Source organism: Crocodylus siamensis, chromosome 1, assembly GCF_052110815.1.
Source record: "Crocodylus siamensis isolate JL-2025a chromosome 1, ASM5211081v1, whole genome shotgun sequence".
NCBI classification, from domain to species: Eukaryota; Metazoa; Chordata; order Crocodylia; family Crocodylidae; genus Crocodylus; species Crocodylus siamensis.
Window position 1 is genome coordinate 112,460,757 of NC_143395.1, and position 27,852 is coordinate 112,488,608.

At 42.3% G+C, this 27,852-nt stretch overlaps 2 protein-coding genes across 2 annotated transcripts in view; one reads left to right on the forward strand and one right to left on the reverse strand.

Moving 5' to 3' along the window:
• PEX3 (peroxisomal biogenesis factor 3) overlaps window positions 1–5,391 on the forward strand; it is a 31,585-nt gene extending 26,194 nt beyond the window's left edge. The window contains exons 9-12 of the mRNA XM_090040733.1: window positions 473–543; window positions 2,039–2,161; window positions 4,061–4,157; window positions 4,583–5,391. Of these exons, the coding sequence (XP_089896859.1) occupies window positions 473–543; window positions 2,039–2,161; window positions 4,061–4,157; window positions 4,583–4,666 (375 nt within the window). The 3' untranslated portion in view covers window positions 4,667–5,391. The remainder of the gene's footprint in view (window positions 1–472; window positions 544–2,038; window positions 2,162–4,060; window positions 4,158–4,582) is intronic.
• On the reverse strand, window positions 4,580–27,852 carry FUCA2 (alpha-L-fucosidase 2). The gene is made up of 7 exons (XM_090040721.1): window positions 27,597–27,852; window positions 23,093–23,280; window positions 20,981–21,320; window positions 20,079–20,289; window positions 16,118–16,308; window positions 14,073–14,181; window positions 4,580–8,519 (listed from the first exon to the last, which is right to left on the reverse strand). Exons 1-7 carry the CDS (start codon window positions 27,767–27,769, stop codon window positions 8,382–8,384), a joined length of 1,350 nt encoding a protein of 449 aa, XP_089896847.1. The 5' UTR covers window positions 27,770–27,852; the 3' UTR covers window positions 4,580–8,381.

A 27,852-nucleotide genomic window follows, 5' to 3' on the forward strand; every position in this document is an offset into this window, starting at 1 on the left:
CACCCAGAAGTTAACTCAAGCCAGGTACCCCAGCTCAAAGATAATCCTGGCTTCAAATGGCATAATTTTAAAACAGCTAAAGGACACTTAGCACCAATTAATAAGCTTTAATGTGTAATCATTCAAGTTCTAAGTGCTCTTAACATGCTCTATTTGTAATGTATAATCTCACCCCAGTTATTGTAATTTAAAACTTGGTTTACAGCTGAATATTTATTTTAATTGATTTAGTTTATCGTGTTTGTTTCCTGACTTCTCTTACCTTTCCTCGCTGTCCATACATCTTATTTCTTTTGATCTTGCTCTTAATTTCATAAATGTCTGAAGTGAGCTCATGTACATTGTCAGCTTTATTAGAGCTTGTTCTGGAGGGATATTCTGAGATCAGTGTTGCTGGACCTGACCGTTTTAGTCAAAATAAAAAGAGCTAATGGAATTCCTATTAAACTGGGTATTTTGTTTGCTTTTCTAGGCTTGTGGACTCACAGAAAAAGATGTTGCTACTATTAAACTACTTAATGAAACAAGAGATATGTTGGAAAGGTATAGAGAAACATACCAATAATCTGCATTGCATTGAAGGCATCAGAAGTGCAATTTGCATATATGTACGAATGGTGGTTGGTTTTCCTGTCTCAAAATATAACCTTTAACTATCATGATGTGGGAGCATCAGTGAATTTGTGGTTTTAGGCTTGGGTTTTCAGACATTCTGGGAAACCATCTGGGAGCTCAGAATCAGTGGAATTTGAGTGCCTAATTTAGCCTTTTGCTAATTAGGTGATTAGCTTTTAAAATAAAAAAATCATCTGATTAATCACAGGCATTTAGTAGTGGCTGAATAAAGTTTTTAGAAAATACACTTGTAAGAAATAATCATACTGACAAAAAAGATGTAAACAATTTTCTGCAGTTCTACAACAGCTTGAGATAATTTCTCTTCTGCATTACACAAGTGTAAATCCAGAGTAATTGCTCACATACTGAAGTAAATAGAACATACATTTTGGATTCACTTTTAGATACCGTTTTGAAATAGATCACAGTTGGTAAGGTTTTTTTAAATTACTCTTCAAAGAAAATTGTGGAGAGTTTTACAAAGAAGTTCTGTAGCCTCACTTTTTTTATAATGATGATGTAGATAATATTGAAAGTGAATGCATTGAGGTAATGGCATGCAATCCTTTTTATGTGTCTCCTAGAATTCTAGAGAGGTTTTTTTATTGTGTCAATACCATGCCGCATGTAGCACTTGTAAGGAGGATTCCAGTGCTAATGCACTAGCAATGAATGTTTTAGATTGGCTCTGGTTTTCAGTAAGCTTCTAGGTGGAATTCTGGGTGCCAGTTATAATCTTTACAGCCCTAAATGGGTTGGGATGGTTTCCCTGAGAAATCACGCGCTTTCTGCAGTATGATGCCACAGCTGAGATTAGTAGAGGTGCTCAAGGTGCAGTCATCTGAGCTATTAGCAGGACATTCTCTGCAAAAGTGTCTAACTGCTGAAACTTGCTCTTCCCATCTAGATCTGCCAGAACATCAGTTTGTTAAACTGTTTGAGGTCGATTAAAAAATGCATTTTATCCTCTTGGTTGATTTTTGATAGACTTGAGGTTGGCATGTTAATGAGCAATCTTTTGTCGCTGTTGTCCATTTGAATGTATGGCATAGGCACTGGGTTAGGTGGTTCTACAATCATAGAACAGGGCTGAAACAGATCTCAGGAGGTCATCCAATCCAACACCTGCTTAAGACAGGATCATCCCTACCTAAATCATTCTAGAGAAGTGTCTGACCTGCTCTTAAAACTTCCAAGAAGGGAAGTGTCTGGGCAATCTACTCCAGTGCTTACCCACCCTTATAATTAAAAAGTTCTTCCTAATATACCGCCTAAATTTCCCTGGTTGCAATGTAAGATTTTTATTTCTTGCTCTATCACCTGCAGCCAGAGAACAGTTAACACTGTGCACTTCAAAACATATTTTACCAGTTTGGACAAACGAATTATAGGAGTAAAAATAGCATTCATTTTCCCACAGCCCAGATTTTGGTACAGTTTTGAGAACATGTTTAAACAGAGGCTTCAGTCGACTGTTGGATAATATGGCAGAATTCTTTCGACCCACTGAACAGGACCTATGTCAGAACAGCTCTGTAAACAGGTAATTATTGTCTTCATAGTAGTTGTGCATGGTCATGTGATAATGCTTTTGACATCATAGTAAATGGATTCAGATTCCAGTCTATCTTGAAGGAAGTAATGGAAGTGATGAGAATAGCTATATTTTAGCACTTCCAAAGCATATACCATTCTTGCTCACTTTTATGTGATGGAAAACTATGAGTGCTATTTTATATTGAATAAAATTGAGATGTGAGCTCTGATATTTGCCCAGTGCCCCAGATCGTCAGTAGCAGAGTTAAGAATGGAAACTGCCCTCCCCATCTTTCACTTTGCAAGTCAGCATGCTCCTATGAATTATATTTTGTCTGAATTTACTCCATTGCTGTTAATTATTGAAAAATGGAATGTGGCACATTGGAGGAAATAATGCTCTTTTTCACACATCATCTTTGGTAGTGTTAAGATAGAAGTTCTTTCATTTTCTGTTTTTCCTCCCTGTCAAATCTGCTGGTAAAAGTTTTAAAAAATTTCACAAAAAAGAAAATCAAGGGTAGTCTTAAGCTCCATAATGCACAAAGTGCAGACACCTGTAATTTTTGAATTTCTTCATTTGCATGCTTGTTTTAGTCAATCTCCTAGGAAAAAAATGTCTTAAATCTTTTGTGTTACCAGTAATGTCTAAAAAACGTTGTTTTGAGTTATTGAAGATGTTTTTATCTTTTTTTTAAATCCTTGCTATGCTCCTAAAAATACCATTTTATTTAAACGTATGCATTAAACACAACATTTTCTGGTAAGTTTTGATTTCCCTTGTGTCTTGGTTTGGCTCTGCCCTGGAAATTCAGTAGCACTAGGGCTGCCAACTGGAATATTTAGCACTTTATATCAGTTACAATGTTTGATTGAATTGTAGCTGTACTGCAGGAGACGTAGGTGGGATCTTTCACAGTACTGCCAAATAAGTGCAGTTGGGGTGAGGGGTACTGGGCTACAGCTGACAGGTGGAGCCACCCCAGCTCTCAGCCAGCACACAACACCCTGCAGAGCTGTGCTGTGCAGCTGCCACACAGGTGTCAAGTGTGGGGGGAGATTCTGGCTGCCCTGTGCTGCACAGGGGAGCTCTGCCACGAACCCTCAGCGGCCCTGATTGCTGCTGCCAGATCCAGTGAGTACAGGGCGTTAAAAAAAAAAAAATGCCGAGAGGCTGGGCAGGGCAGCCATAGGGGCTTCTCCCATGACTCCTCTGGTTGTGCCTGTCTCTGACCTGGCAGGGAGAGCCGCAGGGGCTCTGCCCTGCTGCCACTTGCCCAGCTGGCACGGGGGAGGGGGGCGTAATGCAGGTGCGGCTTGCTCTAGGTGGCAGCATGGCAGAGCCCCCACACAGTGATTCTGCACGCACATCAGTGCTGGGACCCGGGGCTCTGCTCTGCTGCTGCTTGCCAGCCAGCATAAGGGGCATGGGATGTGGGTGCAGCAGTGATGGGAGTGGGGACTAAGTCCTGCTGTTGCTTGCCCCCTTGTGCTTGGAACAAGCCATGCCTACATCCCACCCCCCTCCCTTTGCCCCAGCTGGGCAAGGAGCAGCAGGGCAGAGCCCGGGCTGCTGTGCCTGCCTCCTGTGCCTCCCCACCCCAGCTGGGCAGCTTGTCCCAGCCCCTGTCTTTCCCCTCCCCTCCCCTCATCCCAACAGACTTGCCCACTGGAGGCAGCTGTGTCAGCTGCCTGTTTAGTCTATGGCTGTATCTCTGGTGTGGCTGAAGCATTTCCAAATCTATTCAGATGCTTCGAATAAATTTGGAGCTTTTAATTGGTCTCCAGATTCAGAGATTCGGTTCCCAAATTTGGGCCAAATCTCCTCTGCATCAAATCAACTACTGAAGCTTTCCACAGTCCTAATAGCTAGGCCTACTTCTCATTAGCTTTTTGTTTCCTCTAGCCTTTCGAGTGTCAGTTTGCCATTAGCCAAGATAATTCCAATAATAAATGGACAGATCCATTCAGTTTGCAGTGAAACTCCTAGTCACTTTGTTCAGGTAAGAACTGGTTAATGTCTTTAAACAGCTGATGTCTGTTGAAGTAGTCTTTGTTTTTACACCAGTATTATATTGTCCTCTTTTTCACACGTTGTTTAACTTCAATAACTTTTTAAAAGGGCAAGAACAACCAACAGCATTAAAAACAAATCAACTTAAAGCAAATTCCTTTCTAAAAGAAAACTCCTTTGTCCTAAAATTCCCTTCTCCCTTCTAAACAGCTGTGATCACTATGTGGGAATGCAGTGAGTTTCTTAATCCAGTTCTATCTGTAGATGTGATTCTAATTAACTTTCAACTATATGATTTTTAGACCAACCACTGACAATGAATGTGTTCTTTACTCAGTCTTTCACACTTAACAAAATTGGATATTTCAGTGGTAAGGGAGGCTGGTACTTAAAGTTTATTTTTACTTCTTCCAGGACCTGCTCATGATGGAACAAGTGAAAGACTTTGCTGCCAATGTTTATGAAGCTTTCAGTACCCCTCAGCAACTAGAGAAATGACCTGTTCATCATTGGGACAGATCATGTATTTATAGTACATCCCTTGTGGCTATTGGTGAGAACTTGTAACCATTCAGGGTAATTTCATAATGGTGTAAGAATGCTAGGCCTACAGAAAGAATATACTCATTGAAATAATCAGGAATGCACTTGCTTTTGTTTATATAATAGAAACCTGATTACAACACCTGATCTAGAAAGCATTTTCATTGAAAGACTCACTGAATATGAAGACTTTTGTAACAAGACTTTAAATCTATTGAATAACTCATTTACAGTTAATTTTACTATATGTGAAAGGCAGTTGATGTTTATACCAGGATACTGACACTTGGTGAGACAGACCTGCTTTGTCTGTGGTAAATTTAGAAAGGTATTCTAGGCATTAACCTCTAGAACAACAGACAGTAAACCAGGTGAAATTGGGCTCTTCTCCTTTCCTTGAGGAAAGAGGGATTTTAATTTCAATGATACAGATGCCATTCTTGGCTATTTAATATTCCAGAGGCAAAATAAGTTTTTGCCAATTAATATTTATATTTGACCAAAGTTCTGGATGGTTGCTGTCTTGCTTAAGACTTGAAAGTATGTTGATTGTAGAGGTTATCATTTATGGTGTTCACTAATGGCCACTACTGTACACATTTGTTTGTAAATATTTTATCTTAATTTGTATTAATTTTAAGCCCAAGTGTCTGTATTGTAATAAAATATTTTAATGTAAAGGTTGTGTGTGCAGTAATTTTACCGACAAAAGAATGTCTATACCACGTTCAAACTTTACATACCTGAAAGGAAAATAAATTGAATCTTCAGTACAAGTGTCTTGCTTTTATTTACACTGTATGTTTCTGTAGGAAAGTAAAGACTAAAAAAAAAAAATTCCTTGATATACAAGTTAAGACAACTTGATTTTTTTAATGCTGTTTTTATTACACAGCACTCTCTTCTTTTCCCTTGCTGCTTAAATATCCAACCTTATGGTTACCAAACTGTAGAGAATGCTGTTAGTGAAAGTATTTAGAATTACACTAGGGCAGTAATAATCTACTGTCATGAGTGCCTGAAGAGCAGGGAGTGAATTGGAAAAGGCAGAAAAAAAGGTTTCTTATTGAGTCCTCAAGAAGAAAGCCCAGCATATAGAAGCTTGCCTATAAGTCTATTCCAGTTATACAGTTGACCCAATAATATATATCACCCACAGAAATCCTTAGCAAAATAACTGAGGTGGAGATGAATCTAAGATGCATTTCCCAATGTACTTCCCCAGATCAAAACTGGAAGTTCACGTGACCCGTAGCAACCTAATAGAACCTCTACAACTGGGGTGGCCAACCTGCAGTTCCAGAGCTACATGCAGCTCTTCTGAAGTTAACATACATCTATTTGAATCTTTGCACAAGCACATAGTAACCAGCTTCCAAATAATTACTGGTCACCGTGTGCTTGTGTAAAGATTCAAGGAAATGCATATTAATTTCTGAAGAGCTGCAGGGTGGCCACCCCTGCTCTAGAAGGTTGACCAAGTATACCTGTTTATTCAGTAGTCTAGAATCAAAGCTTCAAAACCTGCCAGTCATTTAAGTTTTCTCTTATTCCTGACATATTCCTTAAATCCTACGCATACTGAAGTCTGGAAAAACTCCAATTGATTTCAATATGCCAGGATACCATCCCTTGAAGTTTGTAACCTGGAACATGAGCAAAAACAGAGAACGTAAGGTACACACAGAAGTTGGCCCAAAGAGTATCTTGACAGTATATCATTCTACTGGACCCCATAAAAACCCCTGCACAAAAATACAGCTTTCAGGTAATATAGATCCTTGCAGAATTTGGTCCTATGCATTCAAAACAGACAATTTCTAGTTCTCTATACATTATTCTCAAGGCCAGTTTAAGTATTTATTTGGATGCGTAGGATTCAAGTAAAGCACATCTCTCACTTTAGATTCTTCTGGTAATCCTTTACAGTTAATGTAAACAAGAATCAGCAGTAGCTCTATAAAATCAAGTTATGCATACAGTACAAGTAAATAAAATTTCCCACCTGTATAATCCCAAATACGAGTACAAGAATTGGAAATAAGATTCAGTTATAAAATCTAGTCTCTTAAATGTTACACCTTATACACTTCTGATATAGAAAATGATTGCTTAGAAAAGATTTTATTGAAAACACTCTGACCTTACAGGAATTTGAATGCCAACCGATACATGAGTCTTCTAGTCTAGTACCACCAGTCATGACTAAGGCCCCAGTCCTTGAGATCTGAGCATATACTGGTAATGTTCTTGAAATCAATACAAGTACTTGCAGCACCTGAAGTTGGAGAGGAGCACAAGGCTTTGCAGAACTAGGGTCTTAAGAAAGAAAATGCTATGAAACTTAGCGATGAAAATAGAAGCATGGTTCATGTGCTGACTTCCCCATAGCTCCAAAAGTAAAGATAAACATGTGGTACTGAAGTCTTCTGTAACTTTAATCAGAAGTTGTGAAGTGGGTTCTGAGTCTTTTAAAGACTGTAAGTATAGCCTATATAACTGTTCTGCAACTGAGCCTGACCAGACATGTATATTATATACCTGAGCAAGAAGAGCACAGGCAAAGGACAAAGACTGTCCAAAGCCTTGCATCAACTGGTAAGTTAGCTCTAATGGAAACAGTATTGCTATATTGGGGTGGGCAGAACTGTGTCAGCAAGGTCAGTTAGTGTAGGTGGAGCACTATGCTAATGCAAGCATACCGCTTTCAGTACTAGAGCTAGTTTGGTTATCCAAGCAGTTGTGCCAATAGACATGATGTCACATCTACTTTCTAACTGCTGTGGATGCACCAGGTAAGATTTTTCTGCCAGTGATCAGGTCTTTATATCTCTTTTATTATGGGTATGGAGGAGAGAAAAATGGGTCACAGGCAGAAAGTTTCATACACTGGGAAGGAAAGAAGTGACAAACCCACCAACTTAAATTTAGATCTGTCGATGTTCTAAGAGTCTAAAGTAATTGTTGGGATACACAAGGATGCCAATGAAAAAGGGTTAAAATATTAACTGCTATATTTGCGTACCCTTTGCAGGAACAGTTAAAAGGATGTTTTTGACAAAATCATTTATTTTCCTGCTTTAAAAAAATCTTAAATAATCTTCATAGAACCAAAAGTGCACAAAATTAAAAGCAAAAGAGATTGGTAGAGGTTGAGTTCTTATGAACACACTGCTCTGATCAATGTATGAATGCAAAATTTAGCTCAGCCTTTATCATTCACTTGTTTAAAAAATGAGCTCCAAGTCATGAGAAGGGGTTAGTATTCCATTTGTTCACATAGAATTTTGGCAAGAACTGCAAAAAAATAGTTTTACTGGCCAGTGTGGAGAGATTGAGGTAGATGCTGTGATTAGTGCACATGTTTTTTTCACCCTCAGTGTTGAACTGAAGCCCACTGTAAGTCACAAATCCAATAGCAGGTTTCAAATAAAGCCCACTGTAAAATCACCTCATCTTTTAACACCAGGGAAGAGCCAAGTTCTCATCCTACTAACTTGAAACCACAACTGCATTAAACTTGCACCCATCAATCCCAATTTCAGCTCTGTTTACAAAATTCAATACCTAGACTCTTAACTAAAAATATGAAGTACTCCTAACAATACTTGACTTAAGGATTTGTGGGGGGCGGGGAAAGTCTACAACTTTCAATCTCTGTATATCTTGTTCAGTTAACATTAGTCAGTTGCAGAGTCCACCCCCACTGGCATGGTAATTGACTAAGGGTTAACTGAGGTACAGCCACTATCATTCCCTCTTCTAGTGAAATCCACTGCAGTGGTTCCTTATATCCAATCAACTTCACCTGAAATGAAAAAACAAAGTAAAGCATCAGTTAAACAGCAGTCTGTTCAATGTGATTCATGTCCTAATTACTACCTGCAACCCACACATTTATCATACATTCCTCAATACGCAAGATGGCAAAATAAATTATCATGTGCCCACATTAGTCTAGACTATAGTTACAATATCCTTTATGCAAGTGGCAGAATAGACTTGTACCTTACAAAGTAATGACGTCAGAGATGTATAGCATAGGCTTTTGTGACCCCAAGCTCATTTCATCAGAAGCTGTGAAAGGACATGTCTGGCTTCACGCAAACGGTCACAGAAATTTAAAAAGTATTTTGCTACAGGCCCCTGACAGCCAGGAAGGGACCACATTTTCACAATACAAATTATTTTTATAACAACGTGAATTTACTGCTGCTTATAGAGTACTACCAAAAAGGACAGTATACTAATAGGTAAAATCCCACGTATAGATGATCGGGCATGACCATGTATGTGAAAATAAAAGATGCTCTAAATGCAGTAATGCATTTGAAAACTTAGAAATTTGGCACTGCTTTTCACCCAGAGCGGAACATCAAATATCGGCCACGGAGCCCTATTATCTGACCTGCGATGCTGCCTTTGGGTCTCAGACTAGGCCCCAAGCTCTGTGCATTGGATCTGGTTCCCAGGGCTCAGGGGCAGTGGAAGGGATGGGCTCTGCCATGCTCTAGGGTCCAATCTCAGCACGCAGGTGACCAGGAAGCAGGGAGCACCAGGCTCCCAGTACTCAATCCCAGGGCTCTGAAGTTGAAAGGGGCAGGGCCAAGCCCCTGAGGCCCAAACCCAAGATGGGCTCCTAGCACTTGGGGTGGTGCCATGCTCTTGGGGTCCAATCCTGGTGTGTGGGGGCAGAGGGGGGTGGTGCTGGGCCCCAAAGCCTAATCCTGGCTTGCAGGGTTCAATCCAGCCCGCAGATCAGCCACCCCATTCATCTTGGCTTGTGGGGCCAAAAGGTTGAGCACCACTGGTTTCAACTAACTTGGTGCAACTTACAGTTTTATATTACACAGCATAAAAGGCTCAAGAGCACATAGCTTTTTAAAAGTTGTTTAGGCATTTAAAGATGCAGGTAGGTGCTTTGGGGGGGGGGGGAAAAAAAAAAATCGCACTAGGATAAATCATCAGGATCCAAAAAGGAATTTAGGCATCACAGTGCCCAATTTTTAGGTGCCTGCCTCTGCCTCCTCCCTCCCCCCATGGAATCCACAGTTGTCTAGACCCTCAATACAATACATGAGGAGAATCAGACATCTCAAAACGGGATCCACAAAAACCAGCACTAAGTAAGAGTAGCCTAAGATAGCCAAACAGGAAATGCCTAGGACAGTGATGTAGCTTAAACTGTATGCAACTCCCTTTATTCACATTCACAGCCTAGAACCCTCCTAAATCGCTTCTTTCAAAAGCAGAGCAAGGAGTTTCATATCTTTCTAACAGACAGTGTTGGGGAGTAGGCATTAGGTTCACCCAGTAAGTCAGTACGTAGGATTATGTAAGAGACCTGGGTGCAATCCCTGTCTGAGCGGATGCAGTCTCACACACCAAGGCCACGTCCAGATGAAAGTGGCCATTCAGTATGCAGTGCTGCAGACCTGTCTGTGGTGCCACACACTGCACGCTCAGGCATTCCCCACACTACTACCTTGCAGCACAAGGAGGTAGGGTTGACCCTGGAATATCCCAGGGTCAAAAAAACCTGTGTGGAAAAAAAAGTGGGCTGGCACACGTGGCGGCAGCATGCACCACCCAAAACCAGAGCCTGACCAGCTGGAGCTATGCTCCAACTGCTAGCCAGACTCCCACCTGCAGGAGCACCATGGCTGCAGCTTCCCCGGCCCCCAGAAGCCCAGGGAAGGCTGCTGCACCTCTCCTACCCCACCCGGGGTAACCTGCCACTTGCTGCTGCTACTTGTCCCTGGGGAACCAAATATCTGTGTTTGTCTGCATGTGGCTCGAGTGTCCAAACTACATAACTATGATACCTCTCCATCCCTCCTATTGATAAAAAAATTCACTGGCCCAGACAAAGTGAAAACTTGACTACTGTAGTGGTCAGAGCACACAGCTGGGAGATGAGACCTGTGGATTTGAATCTCTTTAGACAAAAGCGGTTTGAACCCAAATCTCTTATGTCTTGTATGACTGCTTTAATCAACTAACCAACTGGATAAGTGGGAGTGCAATGAGACTTCTTGCTACTGCCATAAAAGGCTGCTGCTACAAATATGCAATGCAAAAGTAAAGAAGTGCCATCTGTCTTAAAGCCTCTTCTTTGCATTTGCTGAGAAGCATCAGCCAAATCTGCAGCAACTTATGTGACTGTGTAGTTCAGTTGTCAACTGTACTTTGTGCTGAATTAGCATTCTGTGGGTGTCAAAACAAGAAACGCCACTTATATGGCTAGAGGGTGTTAAAGAGGACTGAAAGTAGGAAGATGGTTTATCAAAAATTGGCTGTGGCACGGAGAGAGCCTTACTTGGCTGAAGACAGACGAGAAGTGGGGCCCAAGAGAGTGTAATATAAAAAGAGACTTTGGAAGAAAGAAACTCCATCTGTCTTAAGTTATACTCCAACACTGAGGTATATTCCAATTTCTCTTAGAAGGGTACACAGCCCATAGGAAGGGAACTTGACTGAAATTTACCAGAACATATCTAAAAGACAGGATCAAAAACTAAGACAATATAAAACAAGTGTAATTTTGTAGTGGGTACACCTACACGTGAAATTAGCATGTAACAATAAACTCCGGCACAGTTCACGCGGCACAGTTCACGCCACAATTTATTACTCCCGGGCACAGCATTCACATGTGCCCAGGACCACAGCATGTTGAGTCAGGGCAGAGCAGCCTTGGCTGGCAGGGAGCCCAGGGGAGTCAACCTGGCAGCCTGGGGCTGCTCCATCCCACCCAGCTTGATGTACTGTGGAAGGGCTGGCTGGGGCATGTGGGTGCTACAGTGGAGGGCTAAGCAGCAGGCAGCCCCTGCACATTAGCATCCTCATACCCCAGCAAGCCCGTCACTATCTACACATGCATTCTGGCACAAGTAACTATTCCGCTGTAAGATGGTACTTGTCCTGGAGTTAATTAATTTACTGTGCCCTAATACAGGCATACATGTAGACAGTGACTCTTCACTGAGGAGCTAATTAGTCAGCTCCACAGCAAAGCTCATGTGCAGATGCACCCCGTAAGTCATTGGGTATATTTCCAGTTCTATGCATGTCAGGTAGTCCCTTCCATTAGGACCTTTCCCAGCTGTGTGACAGCCAGAGGCAGACCAGATCTGCTGTCAGCCTAGGCTGAGCAACACCCTGCCTCCTACCGGGAAGAATTCCCTAACGCCTTCTGCCTCCCAACACTACACTTGCTTGACTCCACAACTCCCACTGGAACATCAATTGTTACTGGGTTCCCAGAAGAGCTTTAGCTTTGTTTTCTCCTTTGGTTTTAAAGATTTCGCCCTCAACACTAGCAGGGAACACCTATTCCCACAACATGTGGAACACAAAGAACAGGATTCCTGGACGCCAGAACTTCAAGGGAAAAGTAGGTTCTCCACTCGTAATTAGGTGATAAAGCATCCTGAACTTCTGCAAGCTATTTTACCTGCCACAAAAGAGCCAGCTCCTGCCACCTTGATACTAATGAGTCTCTTGTCTTTCCATACAGCCAGCTGTAGATGCAGCACCAGCAGTAGGAAGAACAACATGAAGTGATTCAGCTATCATTCCTTAGGAGACAGACCTCTTTCAGTCTCCAAGAGTCCCTCAACGGGACACAAATAATTCTGTTTCACCCTCACGTGTTTACGTGAGGCATGTATGTAGCAGAGAAAGCTGCACTCTGGCTGCATAGGTGGCCAAGTGAAAAAGAATGACCCTGACAGTAGCATAATGCCAGACAAATCCCAAAACCTTAGTTGCAAAAAAAGCAAGAGAGCAGAGGAGAAAGCTAGTAACTCTCCCATCTGTTAGCCCGATAGCCTAGTGGTAAAGGCAGTTGCCCAGGGAATGGGATGCACAAGTTATAAACACCACCTCACCAAAAGAGGGTTCACACCTACATTTCCTTCCAGAAAGATGCTGCAACCTCAAGGGCATGGGCTGGTCACTATCCAATGCACCCGACAGGCAGCCAGGAGAACAAACCAGGGAAGAGGTGGCCCAATGAGATGGAACAGTGCCCTGGATGGGAGGGGACCTTACTTTCTTGCTGGTTCTCTGTCTCCCAAGACAGCCAAAAATATTCCAGTGCTGGTTATTCATTGTACCCAGTGCATGTTAAATGCAAGGTGCAATTGCTCCAAGAGGAGGACTGGAGAGAATTCTCTGGGCATGCTAGACCATTCAGTTTCTCAGGTACAACTCCTCTCAGTGGACAAATAAATCATGTATTATCAGAACATCTTTAAGGCTCAGAGTCTTCAGTTCACAGTGAAGAGAGAACCCGCAACTACAGAAAACCCATTATTATCCTCACACAAGCAGGTGCATCATTTGGTGGAGGACATTACAAAAAAGGAGCGTTCCAGGCAACCTTCTGTAGGACTGTTTGGCACGGACAGGACTAGAGTGGAAATTAATTGGCAGGACACAACTCTGTCTTCTTGCAACATATTTTATTCTATATTTGTATTACCAAATGTGCCAGATGTCATAGGATCATTGCAAAGTAGGGCTGAAAAGGACCTCATAAGGTCATCTAGTCCAGCTCTGCACAAGATAGGATCACTCCTGATTAAACCATCACAGCCAAGTGTTCATGCAACCTGCTCTTCAAAATTTCCAGGGATGATGATTCCAAAATTTCTTTAGCCTGTTCCAATACCCAACTACTCTCATAGCTAGAAACTTCCTCCTAACCTCCAACCTAAATGACCTGATATCATTGTTCCTAGTACTGTCCTGTAAGGCCATAGAGAATAGTCCATCTCTCTATTCTCTCTAATTGCCCTTCAGGTATTTGAAGACCATTACCGGACCCTCCCTCAGTTTTCTCTTTCCCAGATTAAATAACCCAAGTTCTTTCAGCATACGTCATGCTTCCCAGACTGCTAATCATTTTTGTTTCTGATCAACTCTTTCCACTCTAAGTCTATGAAATCTATTAAATCTGTCCCTGCCCTTCTTGAAATATAGGATGCAAACACTGAACATAGTATTTCCAAGTGAAGCCTCACCAGTGCCAAATAGAGCAGAAGAATAATTTCCCTTGATTAATACAACTTAGTATGCTGTTGGCTTTTTGGCAACAGAAGCACACTGATGGCTTGTATTCAGCTTATGGTCAACTGCTGAATGTGTCAGTGCTCTTGTACTTCTTAAAACAAAAACTGTGTGCAATTAAAAATATGTATTTTTTTAAAAACATATATTCAATGCTGACAGTGCATTATTCAGGTATGATCTAATCTATCTTGTGATTATATTCCTTTCTCTATTCAATGACATAGTGTAGTACATGCCTCACTAAAGTAGCAAAAAGAGAGCAAAAGGAAAAATAGTTGCTTACCTCTGTTCTTCCAAGAGTGGTTTTTGGCTCACCAAGTATCAGAGTCCCTGAGACAGGCCAGTTAAGGAAAATAGCATACACAACGTCTTCTTTGGGTTTAAATGTATACCTAGTTGGAAATGGGGAGTCATAAAATTTTCATCCAGTTTTTCTTATAATTACTCTTAAGCAACTAATCAATGCACAGTTTTCAGGACTGGACAAGAGAATTTGAAAAGTTAGCAGCAATTAGTTTGCTTATCCAAATTCAATAAGAACTGTTCATGAAAGTGTATAACAATGTACATATTGTTCTTAATTACCTGTATAGAACAATGCCTCCTTCTTCACGTTACATAGTTTTTATGTTGGATTTTAGCAGACCAACCCCACTACATGCAAAACCTCTCTCTCATGACATGCTACTATTTCTTATTAGTCTGGTTCAGCTTTTTCTTGTTTTTGAAACTGTATTGCCTAAGGACTTCAAGACTATACATCAAATCTTCCTAAGGGTAGATAAACAGAAAGGCCCAGGAAGGAAAAAGGGGTTAGGGCCAAAACTCACGATCAGTGTGGATGAATGCAGATTACAGCAACAAGCAATCAGAAGCCACTATGGAGCAGAGCAGGATCCAGAGATTAAAAAGGGGCTGGGCTTGTGAATGAAACAACTATTTCATAAAGTAATTTATCTATCATATTCAAGGTAAAGTGTGCTATGGCCTGCTATTAACCTTTCTGGGACATTTCATTAGTTTCTGTTTAGCTTGTTCTTTCAAAAGGTGGTTCATGTCATGACATCCTATTATTTCTTATCAGCTATTTTCTATTGATCAATATGTTACAGCAACTGCAATTTTATGCTTTAGCTCTTCAGTTACTCTGACTGAGAAGCACAAAAAGCTCAAGGATACACATTCAGCTCAAGGATATACATTAGCTTCTATTTCACATGAGATACTCTCTTTTTCTCCCAGAATTTTTTCCCTGAGCAGTACCATGTACCACCTCCTTCACCCCACACACACCCACAATAGGACCAGGTGCTATTCCACTTGTTAAGTATTTAAATGATGAAATACGAGCTTACTCCATCCTGCTCAAGTCCCTCAAAAATCATTAACGCGATGTCTGTGGATCCCCCCTCCTCCTCACCACTTCTTGAAAATCATTCTTAAGACTATGATAAAGGCATGTTACAGACATACTAATAGGAGAAAGATTTTTAGGGAGCTGAGCACGGTGGGATAAAATTGCCTTTAGATATCTGACAGCTGGAACAAACTATGGTCTTGGGGCACTATACAGAGTCACCAAAAGGGTTCTTTTCTGGGACAGGAAAACTGCAGGCAAAATAAGCTGGTTTCTCACAGGGTCCTAGCATATATTCCATTTATTGTGCAATTTGCGTGTTAACTGCACCATAAATAGTGCAACATATTCAGCTGATTCATGGCACCACGAAGTGGCAAACCAGCCACAAAGATATTCCTTAAAAAATGTAAAGCATCTTTGTGGCTGATCTGCCTGGCACCATGAATTTGTGTGCAAAATCCTCCTGTGCCTTTTGGGCTGCACATGCAGGTTTTAGAACCCCTGGTGCACAGGGACTCCAGGATCAGGGAAAGGTTCCCAAAACCAAGACCTTTAAAAAAAATGCATGTATGGTTTTTAGATTTCCCAGCACACCAGGAACCCATGATTGGAGAGAGATTTTTCAGTCTTCCAGGACCTTTAAAACTGGCATGTGAAGCCCAGCTGGATTGCATACATGGGTTTTAGACCACTCAGTGCATCAGGAGTCCTGTTGCACAGGGAGCTTGTAAAACTGTATGCATTTGTTAGGCTGACAATTACGTGATCAGGTTCTGACTTCCCAACTCAATAACCAGACCTCCTGCCATGTGCACGTCACGGTGTGCAGCTGTGAGGACTGGGGATCAGATCCCATTGTGCCGTTTAATGAATGTCTGCCAGTGCCTATGTGTAATGCTTTCCACCAGAAGCTGAACAATTTCTCATAAGATTTTGTCACATTCTGCATTCTGTTTCACTAGACTTACCAGACTCCTGGTGTGGAGGTGTCATTTTGAGCCCTCCATGGTTTAGTTCCATAAATGGCTTCTCCATTGATCTTCAGCCAGGCACCCATCTGCCTCAGGCGCTCTTCAAATATTGCAACAATGCAACCATCATGAGTTGGCCCAATATTCATCAGAAGATTTCCTCCACATGATACCGTTTCTACAAGTTGCTGAAACATTTCAGAAAAATCAGAGTGTGAGATTATGACCAATGCCGGCATGCCTATTTTTCAGGGGTTCTCACTGAATGTAGCTTCAGAGATATGGTACTGATAACACTGCTACATGCCAGAACTTTAAAGGCTGTTCCAGCAGTTTATACAGAATTTAAGTTTCTGATAGGAACATTACATTTTTAGCCCTTATGACTAAAAAACTCACCCCAGCCATGATCTTGCATACTGACATCTGTCTGTGCCTTCACTGTTTTGGGCTGTTTGTATTATGAGGTATTTCTCATTTGATTCTGAAGCCCAGAGGCAAAAGTGTCAACATTCACTATTTCAGCATCAGTCATTGTAAACATTCAGCTACTCTAAAGTGGTGGGCACAGCTGCGGATTGTAACAGAAACTTGCACACAATCAACCACCCACTCCCCACTATCTGACTTCAGTGAGCAGGTAACTGTCACGCTCAAGAACTACTTGTGTTCTAGAATAAAACAAAGCATTTGGCTTCTTCAGCTAAATAAAGTTTTCATTTATTTTCAAAATTATATTGAATTTGACCAACAGTTTAAGGGAAGCTGCAGCACCTAAAGCACTAGGAAAAAGCTAACAGGAAAAGCCTTTTTTTCTGAGGTGGAACCTCATATCAGTTTCAAGGGGTCCCACTGAACTCAATGGGGCTCCATGCAGGAGCACAGCAGTCTACCAGCAAGGAGGCCAATCTGGGATTGTAATCCTGCCTAGTCCTACTGTTAAGATCACGACTGGCTGCAAGACAAATGTCCATGAGCAAACACAAACATTTACAAAATTTAAAAAAGGTGGGACATCAATAAGGGCATTTGAAGTATGACACTCCCCCCTTCCTTCCCTCTCTGCCCCATTCATTCAAACATTCACACACCTGGGCCTATGTAACTGGGAAGTTATTTCTGCAGTAGCCAAATATTCCTAAAATATATTAAAACCTTTTAAATCTCTCTTATACCAGGCACCTCTGAACACCTGGAGCACATAAAGCGATTCCCTGGTGTAGCATTAAGATCTCAATGACATCAGCAGAGTCAAATGTTATTCCACCCCTTAGATGCCTACAGTCCTACTTCACCCTGCTGGGGAGGAGGTAAAGGAAGAATAAAAAAGCATCTGCCCACCATCATTTTTGCATTACTGTTTTGTTCAGGAACTCAAGAAAGACTAATTCTTTCATTTCAAATCATATATAAAACATTAAACATACAAACTTTGAAATGTCAACAAACTAAACAACCTTTAAAATTGAAGACTTATATTTCAGATAAAAAACTAAGCTGTTATATTGTAAAGGTAGGAAAGATAACTTTAGGTTAAATGTATGAATTAGATTCTGTGTATGCATGTATGTGTGCGCAGAAATATTGTTGCAAGTGTTATTTAAAAAATTTGCTGAGATTACTTTTAGATATAAGTTACCAGTTCAACTGAAAAGCTTTTATCTCCAGACATACACCAGACATACAAGGTTCCTGAACACCTCTGAACCCTGGGGGACAATTAATATGGGCGCAAAGAAAAAAGTATGTCTGGGGTCTGATGAGTATCAGTAATCTGTTCTCAGAACTGTCCATTGTAAAATTTACAACTGGCACTCGCGTTAGCACCAAAGGGCAATATTGAGTTGTACTGCTGACTCGCCTTTCAGAGAGGGTACCCAAGTTCCCCTATAGGGACTGACATCTGGGACACTGCTAAAGTAAGATTGCTATGTCTACCAACCATAGCACATTCATGTGTCACTCCTCATCTTTTAGTGTTTATAAAGTAGAAACACTTGCTTTAATGAAACATACACAGTGGTTTAAATATATTTTTATGAAAACAGATATCTATATGCTTATGAAAACAGATCTCTAAACCAAACTCAACCCTGTGGCTTGGAGGCCTGATCCTTACCTGCCTTTTTGGCCACAGGGGGAAGGGAACAGACAGGTGAGCTACCAGCAGGCCAAGCGGTCCCTGAGCTGTGTGGGGACTCCCCAGGTGGCACCCAGCTCGGGCAGTCCAGGGGGGTACGGCAGCCGCAGAGGGAAGCACTGGCCCCCACAAAGGGAAGCACCAGGTCCCTGCACAGAGCTGGCAGGCGGGCCCCAGGGAGTGGGTGGAGGGAAGATATCAGGCTCACTACTTTTATTTTTTAAATTTCAGTGAAACCTCCCTGCACAGGATGCTGTTGGGTCCCACAGCCCCTGAGCTGCGCAGGGCCCACCAAGCCCTAACTAAGCAAGTCAGCTTCCAGCACCCTGTGCACTGTTACACTTTGTCAGACAGCAAACTAAAACACCTCGGAGGTGTTTTATCTCGCTATGTACCAAAGTCATTTAAAGCGATCACTGCTGAGCGTGCAAACAGCAATGCCATTAAAGTGATGCAAAAAGGCATTTAAGCTGTTTTAAAGGCCAATTTGGTGGCGTGTACAAAAGCCAAAGAGTAGCAGATGGAATATTCTAGAACAGAGGTTCCCAAACTTCTACTTATTGTGTACCCCACTTCCAGATTTACCAGCTGCCTGGGTACCCCTACCAGTACGCATTTTATATTTTAGCTCCTAAAATGCCAATTATTATTATAATGACAATTTAATCTGCCACTACACAATTTCTCCCACATAATCCCCAAAGGTGGCTTGCATACCCCAGGGGTATGCATGCTACAGTTGGGAACCTCTGCTTTAGAAAATACAGAACAGCTGCAGAAACAAGGATATCTTTTTGGCACTTAAATACTTAAAATGCTTAGTATGCAATTTACATTAAGTACTCAGGACAACACCAGATAAACATGCCATATCTATTATAATCTCTACTACCTTACAAATTTACCTCCATGAGTAAAGAGTACAGATAGAGCCTTAAGGATGAAAAGAGGAGGTAAAGCTTGCCTTTTGCATTTATAATAAAAATGACAGAGGAATTTATGGGCCTAATTTTCATCCCTGTTACACATGTGTAAATGTAGAATAATTCAAAGTGATTCAACTGAGTTATGCTACTGTAAAACTGGTGTAAGAAAGAGAAAAATCAAATCAAAGGATATGCACGTTTAAAACAGAACCAGTACTGAACTGAACTGGATAATGCATTAAGAGAAAAATGGCCATAATGACCGTGTCCACACGAGCATGAATGTTTGATTCAGGAGCCAGGTAGCTGCAGTGCACCATGCACCACCGCTACTTGTCCCCAGGGAACACCTGTGCCATGTTCGCTTTGGCATGTGGCAAGTTACCCTGGGTGGGGTAGGGGCGGCTGGAGCCAGCACTGGGCTGGCCTCAGCAGCAGGCTGGCCCCAGCAGCCTTACCTGGAGTCCTGAGGCTGCAGCAGCAGCAGCAATTCTGCAGCACAGAGCCTAGCCAGTAGCTGCAGCACAGCTCCAGCTAGCCCAGCTCTGTTTCTGAGCGATGCATGCTGCCCACACATGCGCTGCTCTGCCTTTTTTTCCCCCACAAGTCTTTTTGAACCCAGGAGTAAAACAAAAAAATAAAAACCCCAGGGAAAAAAAAAAAAGTGGAGCAGTGCGCACACAGGCAGTGCTCCACTGCAGCCCAGAGAACATCTGAATGTGCACTATGTGGCACTGTAGACATGTTTGTAATACCACATACCACACAGCCATGCCCATCTGGATGCGGTCAATGAGGTTACGCAGCAATTCAAGTTTTACCATGACACTGAACTAAAATACATCAGAAATGAGTAGCAAATAGTGTGTACAATCTCTTTGGCTTATTGTACCTTCACCAATTCTTCAATTGTTAAGTAATCACTTAGCTGCGCATTCCTCCTGTAACCCCATGACCACTTGTCTATGGTCATACAGTTCTCCCATTTGTGAGGCAGAAGGTGTCCTGGGTTGTAGCGGTCACTACAAGTGTAGTATCCACCATGCTTACAAATGCTGCCTGCTCCCCAGCGATCATTTGTTACCACTGTATCCCGAACTGGGCTGAAATTAGAGAAGTTCTGAATAAGCATTTACAATTTTTAATAAAAAATAAAAACACTTCTTTAATCTTTTTCCCCCCAGAAACTCAGAGGTAGAACACTTCTAAATTTCTTCAGTACATAATGGAAATGAGCAAGAGACCTGAACCAACAGCAATCTTGATATCAGTGCTAAAGACCAAACCTGCCCTTCATACCAAAGACAAGTCTCCTGTTGATGCTCTTGGGAGATTTGCCTGAACATTGTGTTTTATGGGCAGGGTCAGAGGCCCAATCTGTGAAGAGCAGTTCCTGACTATATTCCTAAGACTTCCACCTACCCTCTTTGCCAGTATTGTATATTATTTTAATTTCCAGGACAATGGCTGAAAGAGAGAGCAAGCAAGAGAGAGAATGACTATACCATCTTAATGGAATAGCTTGTAAGCCTATACCTTTTTTATTGGGGGGGGGGGGATTGGTGCAGAGGGGAAGGTGCATCATTTTCATAACTTTTCATCCAGGTCTAATAATTTGATTCCTAGAATGCTTCTCTGACCCTTGTAATTGCTGGGAAAATAAGTGGAAGCCAGTAGAGTTATATTCTATCAACTGAAATAATATACACTGAAAGAGAGACAGAAGCTAAAAATTGGTCAGCGTCCCAATTGTAGGGGTTAAATATATGGTTAAAAGGGGGGTTCATTATATACCTGTCATTGTACAACCAAGCTAGGAAACCAGTGCTGTTCCAGTAAGTATCTGGTGCATTACCATCCCCATCTGACCAAAGGATCTCTGGCTGGTATTTGGTCACAATCTCATAGAGCTCAGGCAATGACTTAGAAGTTGGAAATGTTCTCGTCTTGAACACATTGGAGGCATCATCCAGGAAAAGGGGATTGAACCATTCAAACAGGGAGTGATACAGCCCAAAGCGCAAGTCTGTCCTGTTTCTAATAGATGCTGCTAGCTCAGCCACGATGTCCCGTTTAGGTCCAACATCTACAGCATTCCAGTTCCAAGAATATTTGGATCCCCACAAAGTAAAACCTAAACACAAAAAAGGAAAGATTAACAGAAACAATTACAAAGTATTGCAAGCAGAACAGACCATAGTTAATGTAGCTAACTTTGAATTTCAAAATGTTTTACAAATATTAGCTAAGAAATCTTACACCTTTATGAATTAGATAAATATTATTATCCCCAGTTTACTGAGGCAACAAGGTTAAAGTTCACCCCCCAAGGCCAAAGAACCTGCGTAACAGCTTGCTTCCATCCAAGTCAATGGGAGTTCTGACATAAACTTTCATGAGAATTTTGCCTTGTGTCAGAGTGTGAATAGAGCTCATGACTCCTGTGCCTATACTCCTAGAATAGTATCTACATTGAGGCACAACAGCCCAGTGCTTTGTCATATCATTACAATATTTTCCTTCTACTTGGAACAAGCACAAATCTACCAAGTTGTTTAGAATCCCAATTCTTGTTCATCTAATGCCCTGTAAGTAATGTTACCTCCGTCTGTGAAAATGTTTGCCATGATGCTGTAAAACAATTAGGTTTGTGAAATGTTCAGATATCCTGAGATAAGAGGCCTTTGAGCATAAAGATTTGTTCATGTCTGCCATTCAACCAGCTGCACGAACAAGCAGCACCTTAATACAATTCACCAAAAGGTCACAGTAAGAGAAAATATGGTCTTGTCATTTTCTGCAGAGTTCCTGCATAACCTTGGGGAACTCTTGTAAATCTGTCTCAGTTCCCCAACTATAAAACTATCATGAGTAATTCTGCTTCATCTACTTTCTCCACTTAGATGGTAGACAGAGATTAAGATACTAACATTGATAGTTGTACACATTTTAAAATTTGTAATCAACTCCCAACAACATACAGTACTGCATGTATTACAGGACACTGCCCACTGTCATTCCCCTGCTTTACCTATGGCAGGTTAAGGTTTTATGCCTTGTGGTTGTGTCAGGGTTGACTGTTTAGTTTTACTAATAGATTACACAATGGATTTGCATACGATGGTTTGGATAGGGATGATCCTGTTTCTGGTGTGGGGTTGGCCTAGATGATCTCCAAAGGTCCCTTTCCAGCCCTACTTTTCTATGATTCTATACACAGATAAAAATGTACAGGGCTAATAAATCCTTTACACACAGCAATATTACCTATAAAACATTCCACAATTTACTCCTGTAACCCAAACAAAAACAAATTATTGTGCCAAATGATGCAAAACTCAGAAATAACTAGCAGCTGCAGGAAGCTTTGTAGTACCCTCAGCTTCAGCCACCACAACAATTCAGTTTCTTGTAGCACGAGGAAGAATGTGACAGCCAACTTCTCCTTTTAGCTGGTCTTTGGCTTTTACACAGACGTGCTTGTTTGCATTCTAACTGAAACGCATTAGAGCAGACTCTAATTAACTGAGGGGGGTTGGACTTGATGATCTGCTCAGGTCCCTTCTGACCCTACTATGAACTATTTCCATTCTAATTAAAACTGCTTCACCCACTACCATTTTGAAATGCTGGGGCCCTTAATACACGTGACAGTGATCTGTTTTAATCAGAGCAGCTGTCCAGGAACTGCTCTAATTAAAACAGCACCTCCACTTCCGAGCACATGTATAGGCAGCCTCTATGACCATGCCTATTTATGAGAGATCTGGGTCTTCAGGGATCCTTGCCGGGCTGTCTAACATTTAGCCAGCTAGATAGGAGAGTTCCCCCAGTTTTCTGTTCAGCTAAAATAAATGAACTATTCACTGCAACTATTACCAGGTCTTATATATGTATCCCATTTACCTTCATGATGTTTTGAAGTCAAGACAACGTATTTTGCACCAGAAGCTTTCAGAATATCTGCCCAGCGGTTGGGATCAAAGAACTCTGCTGTAAACAATGGGCCAAAATCTTCATACCTGAACCCAGGAGGGTAATGATCTTCCATAAATTTTACATAGGGCTTTCTCCTTTCTTTCTGCCAATACCACCTACAAAATACACAATAAAATCAGCCAACAATATTTTTCAGCACTAGAGAATTCAATAATCAAATTCTGTCTTAATATTCTAACCAGCAGTACCCACTGAGATAAAGCTGTGGTAGAAGGACACTGGAAACGAAATAAAACTCCTTCAGACTGTAACAGTTTTGCCAAGTAGAGACACCCAGCTCTACTTTTCTCTTTATAGAGATTTCCCAGTATTCCATTCTGAGCTGTGTTGATAGAACTGGGGAACATGCAGAGAATATTATATAGGACCCAAGCCCTGAAAACTCACTACTGATCATATAAAGGTGGTAGAAGGTATAAGCCACATAGGCCACTACCTGGAGTGCCAAAGCTTTAGGACCATCCTTTTTCTGAGCCCATGTGGTTTAGCGCTCTTTTCCTATACTACCTGTTCAAGAAGAGCTGAATGCCCAGAACACCTTTTTGCCTCTGCCTCTTTAAGAGCCCCCCAGTTTGTGGCAGCTGCTATGGATGACATCCATTTTATCACACCACCTGCAACTCCACAGCACAACTGCTCTACCACCTATCCATTTTCCAGCCTGATTATGCCCCCAGCTCTACCAACTCCATAAACAGATCTATTGCTTACCATCACAGAAAAAATAGCACGGATCTGCTCACAGAAGTAAATGCTACAGCCAACAGTAAGTACTTGAATGGTTAAGAATATGGAGGGGGCTTAGGCTTCTGCAAATTAAGATTAAGCTGGCAGGCTTAGACTTGTGCGGATTCAGACACAAAATGAGGAAGAGGAGGAAAAGGATTTTTCAATTTAAAGAAAATGTTTAAGTTCCCAGGCCAGTTTCAGAATCTGGAGTGATACTAGTGAGGTCGCTCCACAAAGATACAACTGAGAACAGAATTTGTGCTTATACACGTGTAGAAATTTAACTCTGTGTGAGTTAAAGTCAAGAAGAAAAGAACTGTGCCCCTCCCTACCCCCACGCTCCCCAAAAATCATCTTCTGAAAAGGAAGCGGGGGAAATATTTGCAATCATGAAGTATTTCAAATTCAAAAGTAGATACCTTCCTCTTTCTTCTTCCCCTTTGTCATGCACATTTCCAGAACAACATTAGAAGTGCTGAGTACCACAGAGAAAAGAAAGGTAGAGATGGACCTGAGGAAGTTAGAACTCTTAGAACTGATACAGCTCAGAAACAAGAGCTGGTATGAGTCAACAGAAGGTCAAGAACCAAGAGCCACACCAACATCTGTCACAAATGCTACGTGAAGTGAACGTTTACACCTATATAAAAACCGGACAGGCAGATAGTAAGCAACAGTTCAAATACAAGATAAGGGGCAATGCCATGCACTGTGTTAAAATGAGTTTATCTTAACGTTGTAGTATTTTCTATGCCCATGCATGAGAGAAACCAAGCCCTGCACAAGAACGTCTTTTATCAGGGGAGAGGTTTCTAATAAGGACCACAATTAATGGGCTGTACTGTGTACTAACTTTATGCAACTGCAGTCCACTTAAAACCAATAGCTCATCCCTTCACTGGCTTATATTTGAGAAAAGCTAGCACAAAATGCCTACGAACACTTTGGAAGTCTTTATTTCCTAATAGTGGAATACTTTTGTTGGTTGTTAAACATGCATGGTTAATACACTTAGGGAAGATTTTAACAATGATGATTCTACCTCTTTTGGAAGGATCTGTATTGTGATCAAAACTCTTCTACCTTTGGCATATATATAATTGCAGAGACCCTTTTTGTTCAGTGTCAGACACAAGAACATTTCAGGAATTAAATGCAGTCTTAACATACCCAAAACTAGCGACAGCATCTCAGCCAAGATTATTTTATACTCTACTAAGCAAAGAATGGTCTATTTGCTTGTACCCTGCAAAGACAGTCAAGGCATCACCTCATTTGTCCAAAATGAACATTGTGAGTAAAGTGGAGCCCACATCAAAGGACTCTTAAAAGCTTTCCCTGCACGTCTAATACATGTGGGTCAAATTCTGCCTTGAGAAAGATCAAGTTCTGAATATATGTTCTTCTGACTTTAACTGAAACTAGATTATAACCCCGCGAGAGAGGTGTCATTGCCTCTGTTGTACAAATGCCAGAGCAGTTCCGTGATTTGCTCAGGGTCACAAAGAAATCTGTGGCTGGTGTGGAACGGAAATAGCAAACACCAAACAACAGGCTTAATCCTATGAGCAGTCACACGTCTGTAACTTAATTCACACGTATGTCTTTGCAGACTCAGAAGCAGAGTTTTCTTGCTGTGGAAAGTGCAATTTTTAAAACCATACCTGCCGCCAAACAAAAGCCTCTATTTTTATGAATTGGCTAAACATGGGCTCAAGCCAAAGTCTTGGGTTATGTAAAGCAAGCATATGCATGCATAGTCTTGGAGCTGCTAATTTGTTGTGTAGGGTCAGTCCATTAGACATACGGGAGCATCTTGAATATTTGTCTCCACCTTTTTCAAAGGGCTTGAAAGACAGGCCATATGAGAAGTTGAAAGAAATAGGAATGTGGAAAAGGCACTTAAGTGGAGACAGGCATCCCTTCAAGTTCGAGGGAGCTGTGGTAGGAAGCTTATATTTCCCCTCATTTATATCACCAGAACATTTACAGGGTTGGATCTAGGGGGGTGACCCCCTTTTGAGTCCTACTCCACCCAAAATTTAAGCAATTGCCTGCCAGCAGCATTTCTAGTCGGGCAGCGCTGAGGGAGTCACTTGACTTTATGGCTCATCCCTATCCATCTGATTCCTCCTAAACTCTTAATTCCACAGATGTTAACAACCCTCTCTCTTTTTTTTAATGGTCTCAACATGCCATCAATCAAGCCAGCCTCCACTTTGCCCTGCTGCTGTTCCTACTTTACAGCCCAGCAGATTGTTTTTTACTCATTCCAGTATAGCTTCATTTGCTTTTACTTCACCCTCAAATCAAATAGTCCAACCCTTCGCACCCAGTGTAGGAGGCAAGCTTTGAGCTTATCTGGAGAAAAACCGGTGTTGTGTTATATGGGTTGAGGCACCTCACCGCAGGCACGCCCCTTTCCCAAGTTCTAGATTCCACCCCGTCTAGATTGGGTTTCAAACCCTCTCCAAAGCAGAGAGCCTCCAGATTGCCCCGGGGGAGTCGGATTTGGCTTCCCAGAGACAGGCTGCAGCTGGGGAAGTTTAGGCTGGAGATGAGGAGGAACTGTCTGATTATGAGGGTGGGCAGGCATCAGAATGGGGAGAAGAATGCGGAATCCGTGTCCTTGGAAACATTCAAAAACAGGTCAAACAGATGTGCAGTCAGGGATGACCCTGCTTTGAGCAGGGGTCAGTGGTTTTCAACCTTTTTTGTACTGGAGAGCCACTGTACCAGGACCCATTTGTAAACACCAAAGAACAGTCCCGACCCAGTGCCCCTCGCTCCTAACCCACTACCCTCAGGCCCCCAGTGTGTGGGGCATGGGGGGCCCCCCAAGTAGCCCCTTGCAGGCTGAAACTCTACCAGCCTGCAGGGGAAAGTCACAGTTTCCCACATTTTCCTCCTTTAAAGAAGAATCCAGTGTGTTGATCCATTTTGGCAGGGTTTTTGGTTGCAGCCCTGTTCATCTAAGGACATGGAAAATGGATCGAGGCAGGCAAGGTTCTGCCCAAGTTTCCTGTGGTATATTCTTGCGACCCCATGGGTTGAGAAACGCTAGGGTGGCCATCACAGAGGACATTCTGGTTTTCTGCTGGTCTGTCCTCTATTAATACGAAACCCGATGCCTTTATTTCTCATTTCAGAGAACATAAAGGCGTCCGGTTTTGTATCACTAGAGGACAACTGGGCTGTCCTCTATGACGGCCACCCTATGCACCACCCTTTCGTATATTCCTGTGACTCCACAGGTTGAGAAACACGAGGGGACCCGATGAGGTCCCCTTAGGTGGTGAGGGTGGCCATCATAGAGGACATTCTGGTTTTCTGCTACTCTGTCCTCTATTGAAACAAGCCCCGATGCCTTTATTTCTTAAAGAGAAAAACAGAGGGCATCAAGGCATCGAGTTTCGTATCAACAGAGGACAACCAGACTGTCCTCTACGATGGCCACCCTTTCGTAGATTCTCGCAAGCCCACAGGTTGAAAAAGGCAAGGGGGACCCAACGAGGTGCCCTGAGGTGGATGGTGGAGCTGCAAAAGAAGGAAAGGTTGTTTCCTGCCGGGTGCCACAGCCTGGGGCCAAGGGGAAGGGGGACAGTGAGGGTGGAAGAGGAAGAGGAAGGGGAAGGGGAAGGGGGCAAGGGGGGGGGACAACCCCGCGGCATGGAGGCCTCACCAGAACCACTCGCTGCCGAAGCTGGGCACCGAGAAGACGCCCCAGTGGATGAAGACGCCGAACTTGAGCTCGTCAAACCAGGCGGGCACCGCGCGGGCGTCCAGGGACTCCCAGGTGGGGTCGTAGCGCGCCTGGGCCGGCAGCAGGGCGCCGAGCAGCAGCAGCAGCTGCATGGGGTCAGCCGGCGGGCGACTGGGCCGGCTGGCGGCTGGAGCGCGGGGCGGCCTCACATGACGGCGATCAGCTGACCGGGCGG

What these genes read in the sequence shown, in the direction of transcription:
- FUCA2 (XM_090040721.1), bottom strand. Translation starts at nt 27,769, where the DNA reads ATGCAGCTGCTGCTGCTGCTCGGCGCCCTGCTGCCGGCCCAGGCGCGC. An exon ending in GCTTGGTTGTACAATGACAG is followed by an intron (nt 20,290 to 20,980) that starts GTATATAATGAA and finishes CTCTAATTTCAG; the next exon opens with CCCAGTTCGGGATACAGTGG. An exon ending in CCACTCTTGGAAGAACAGAG is followed by an intron (nt 8,520 to 14,072) that starts GTAAGCAACTAT and finishes TTTTCATTTCAG; the next exon opens with GTGAAGTTGATTGGATATAA.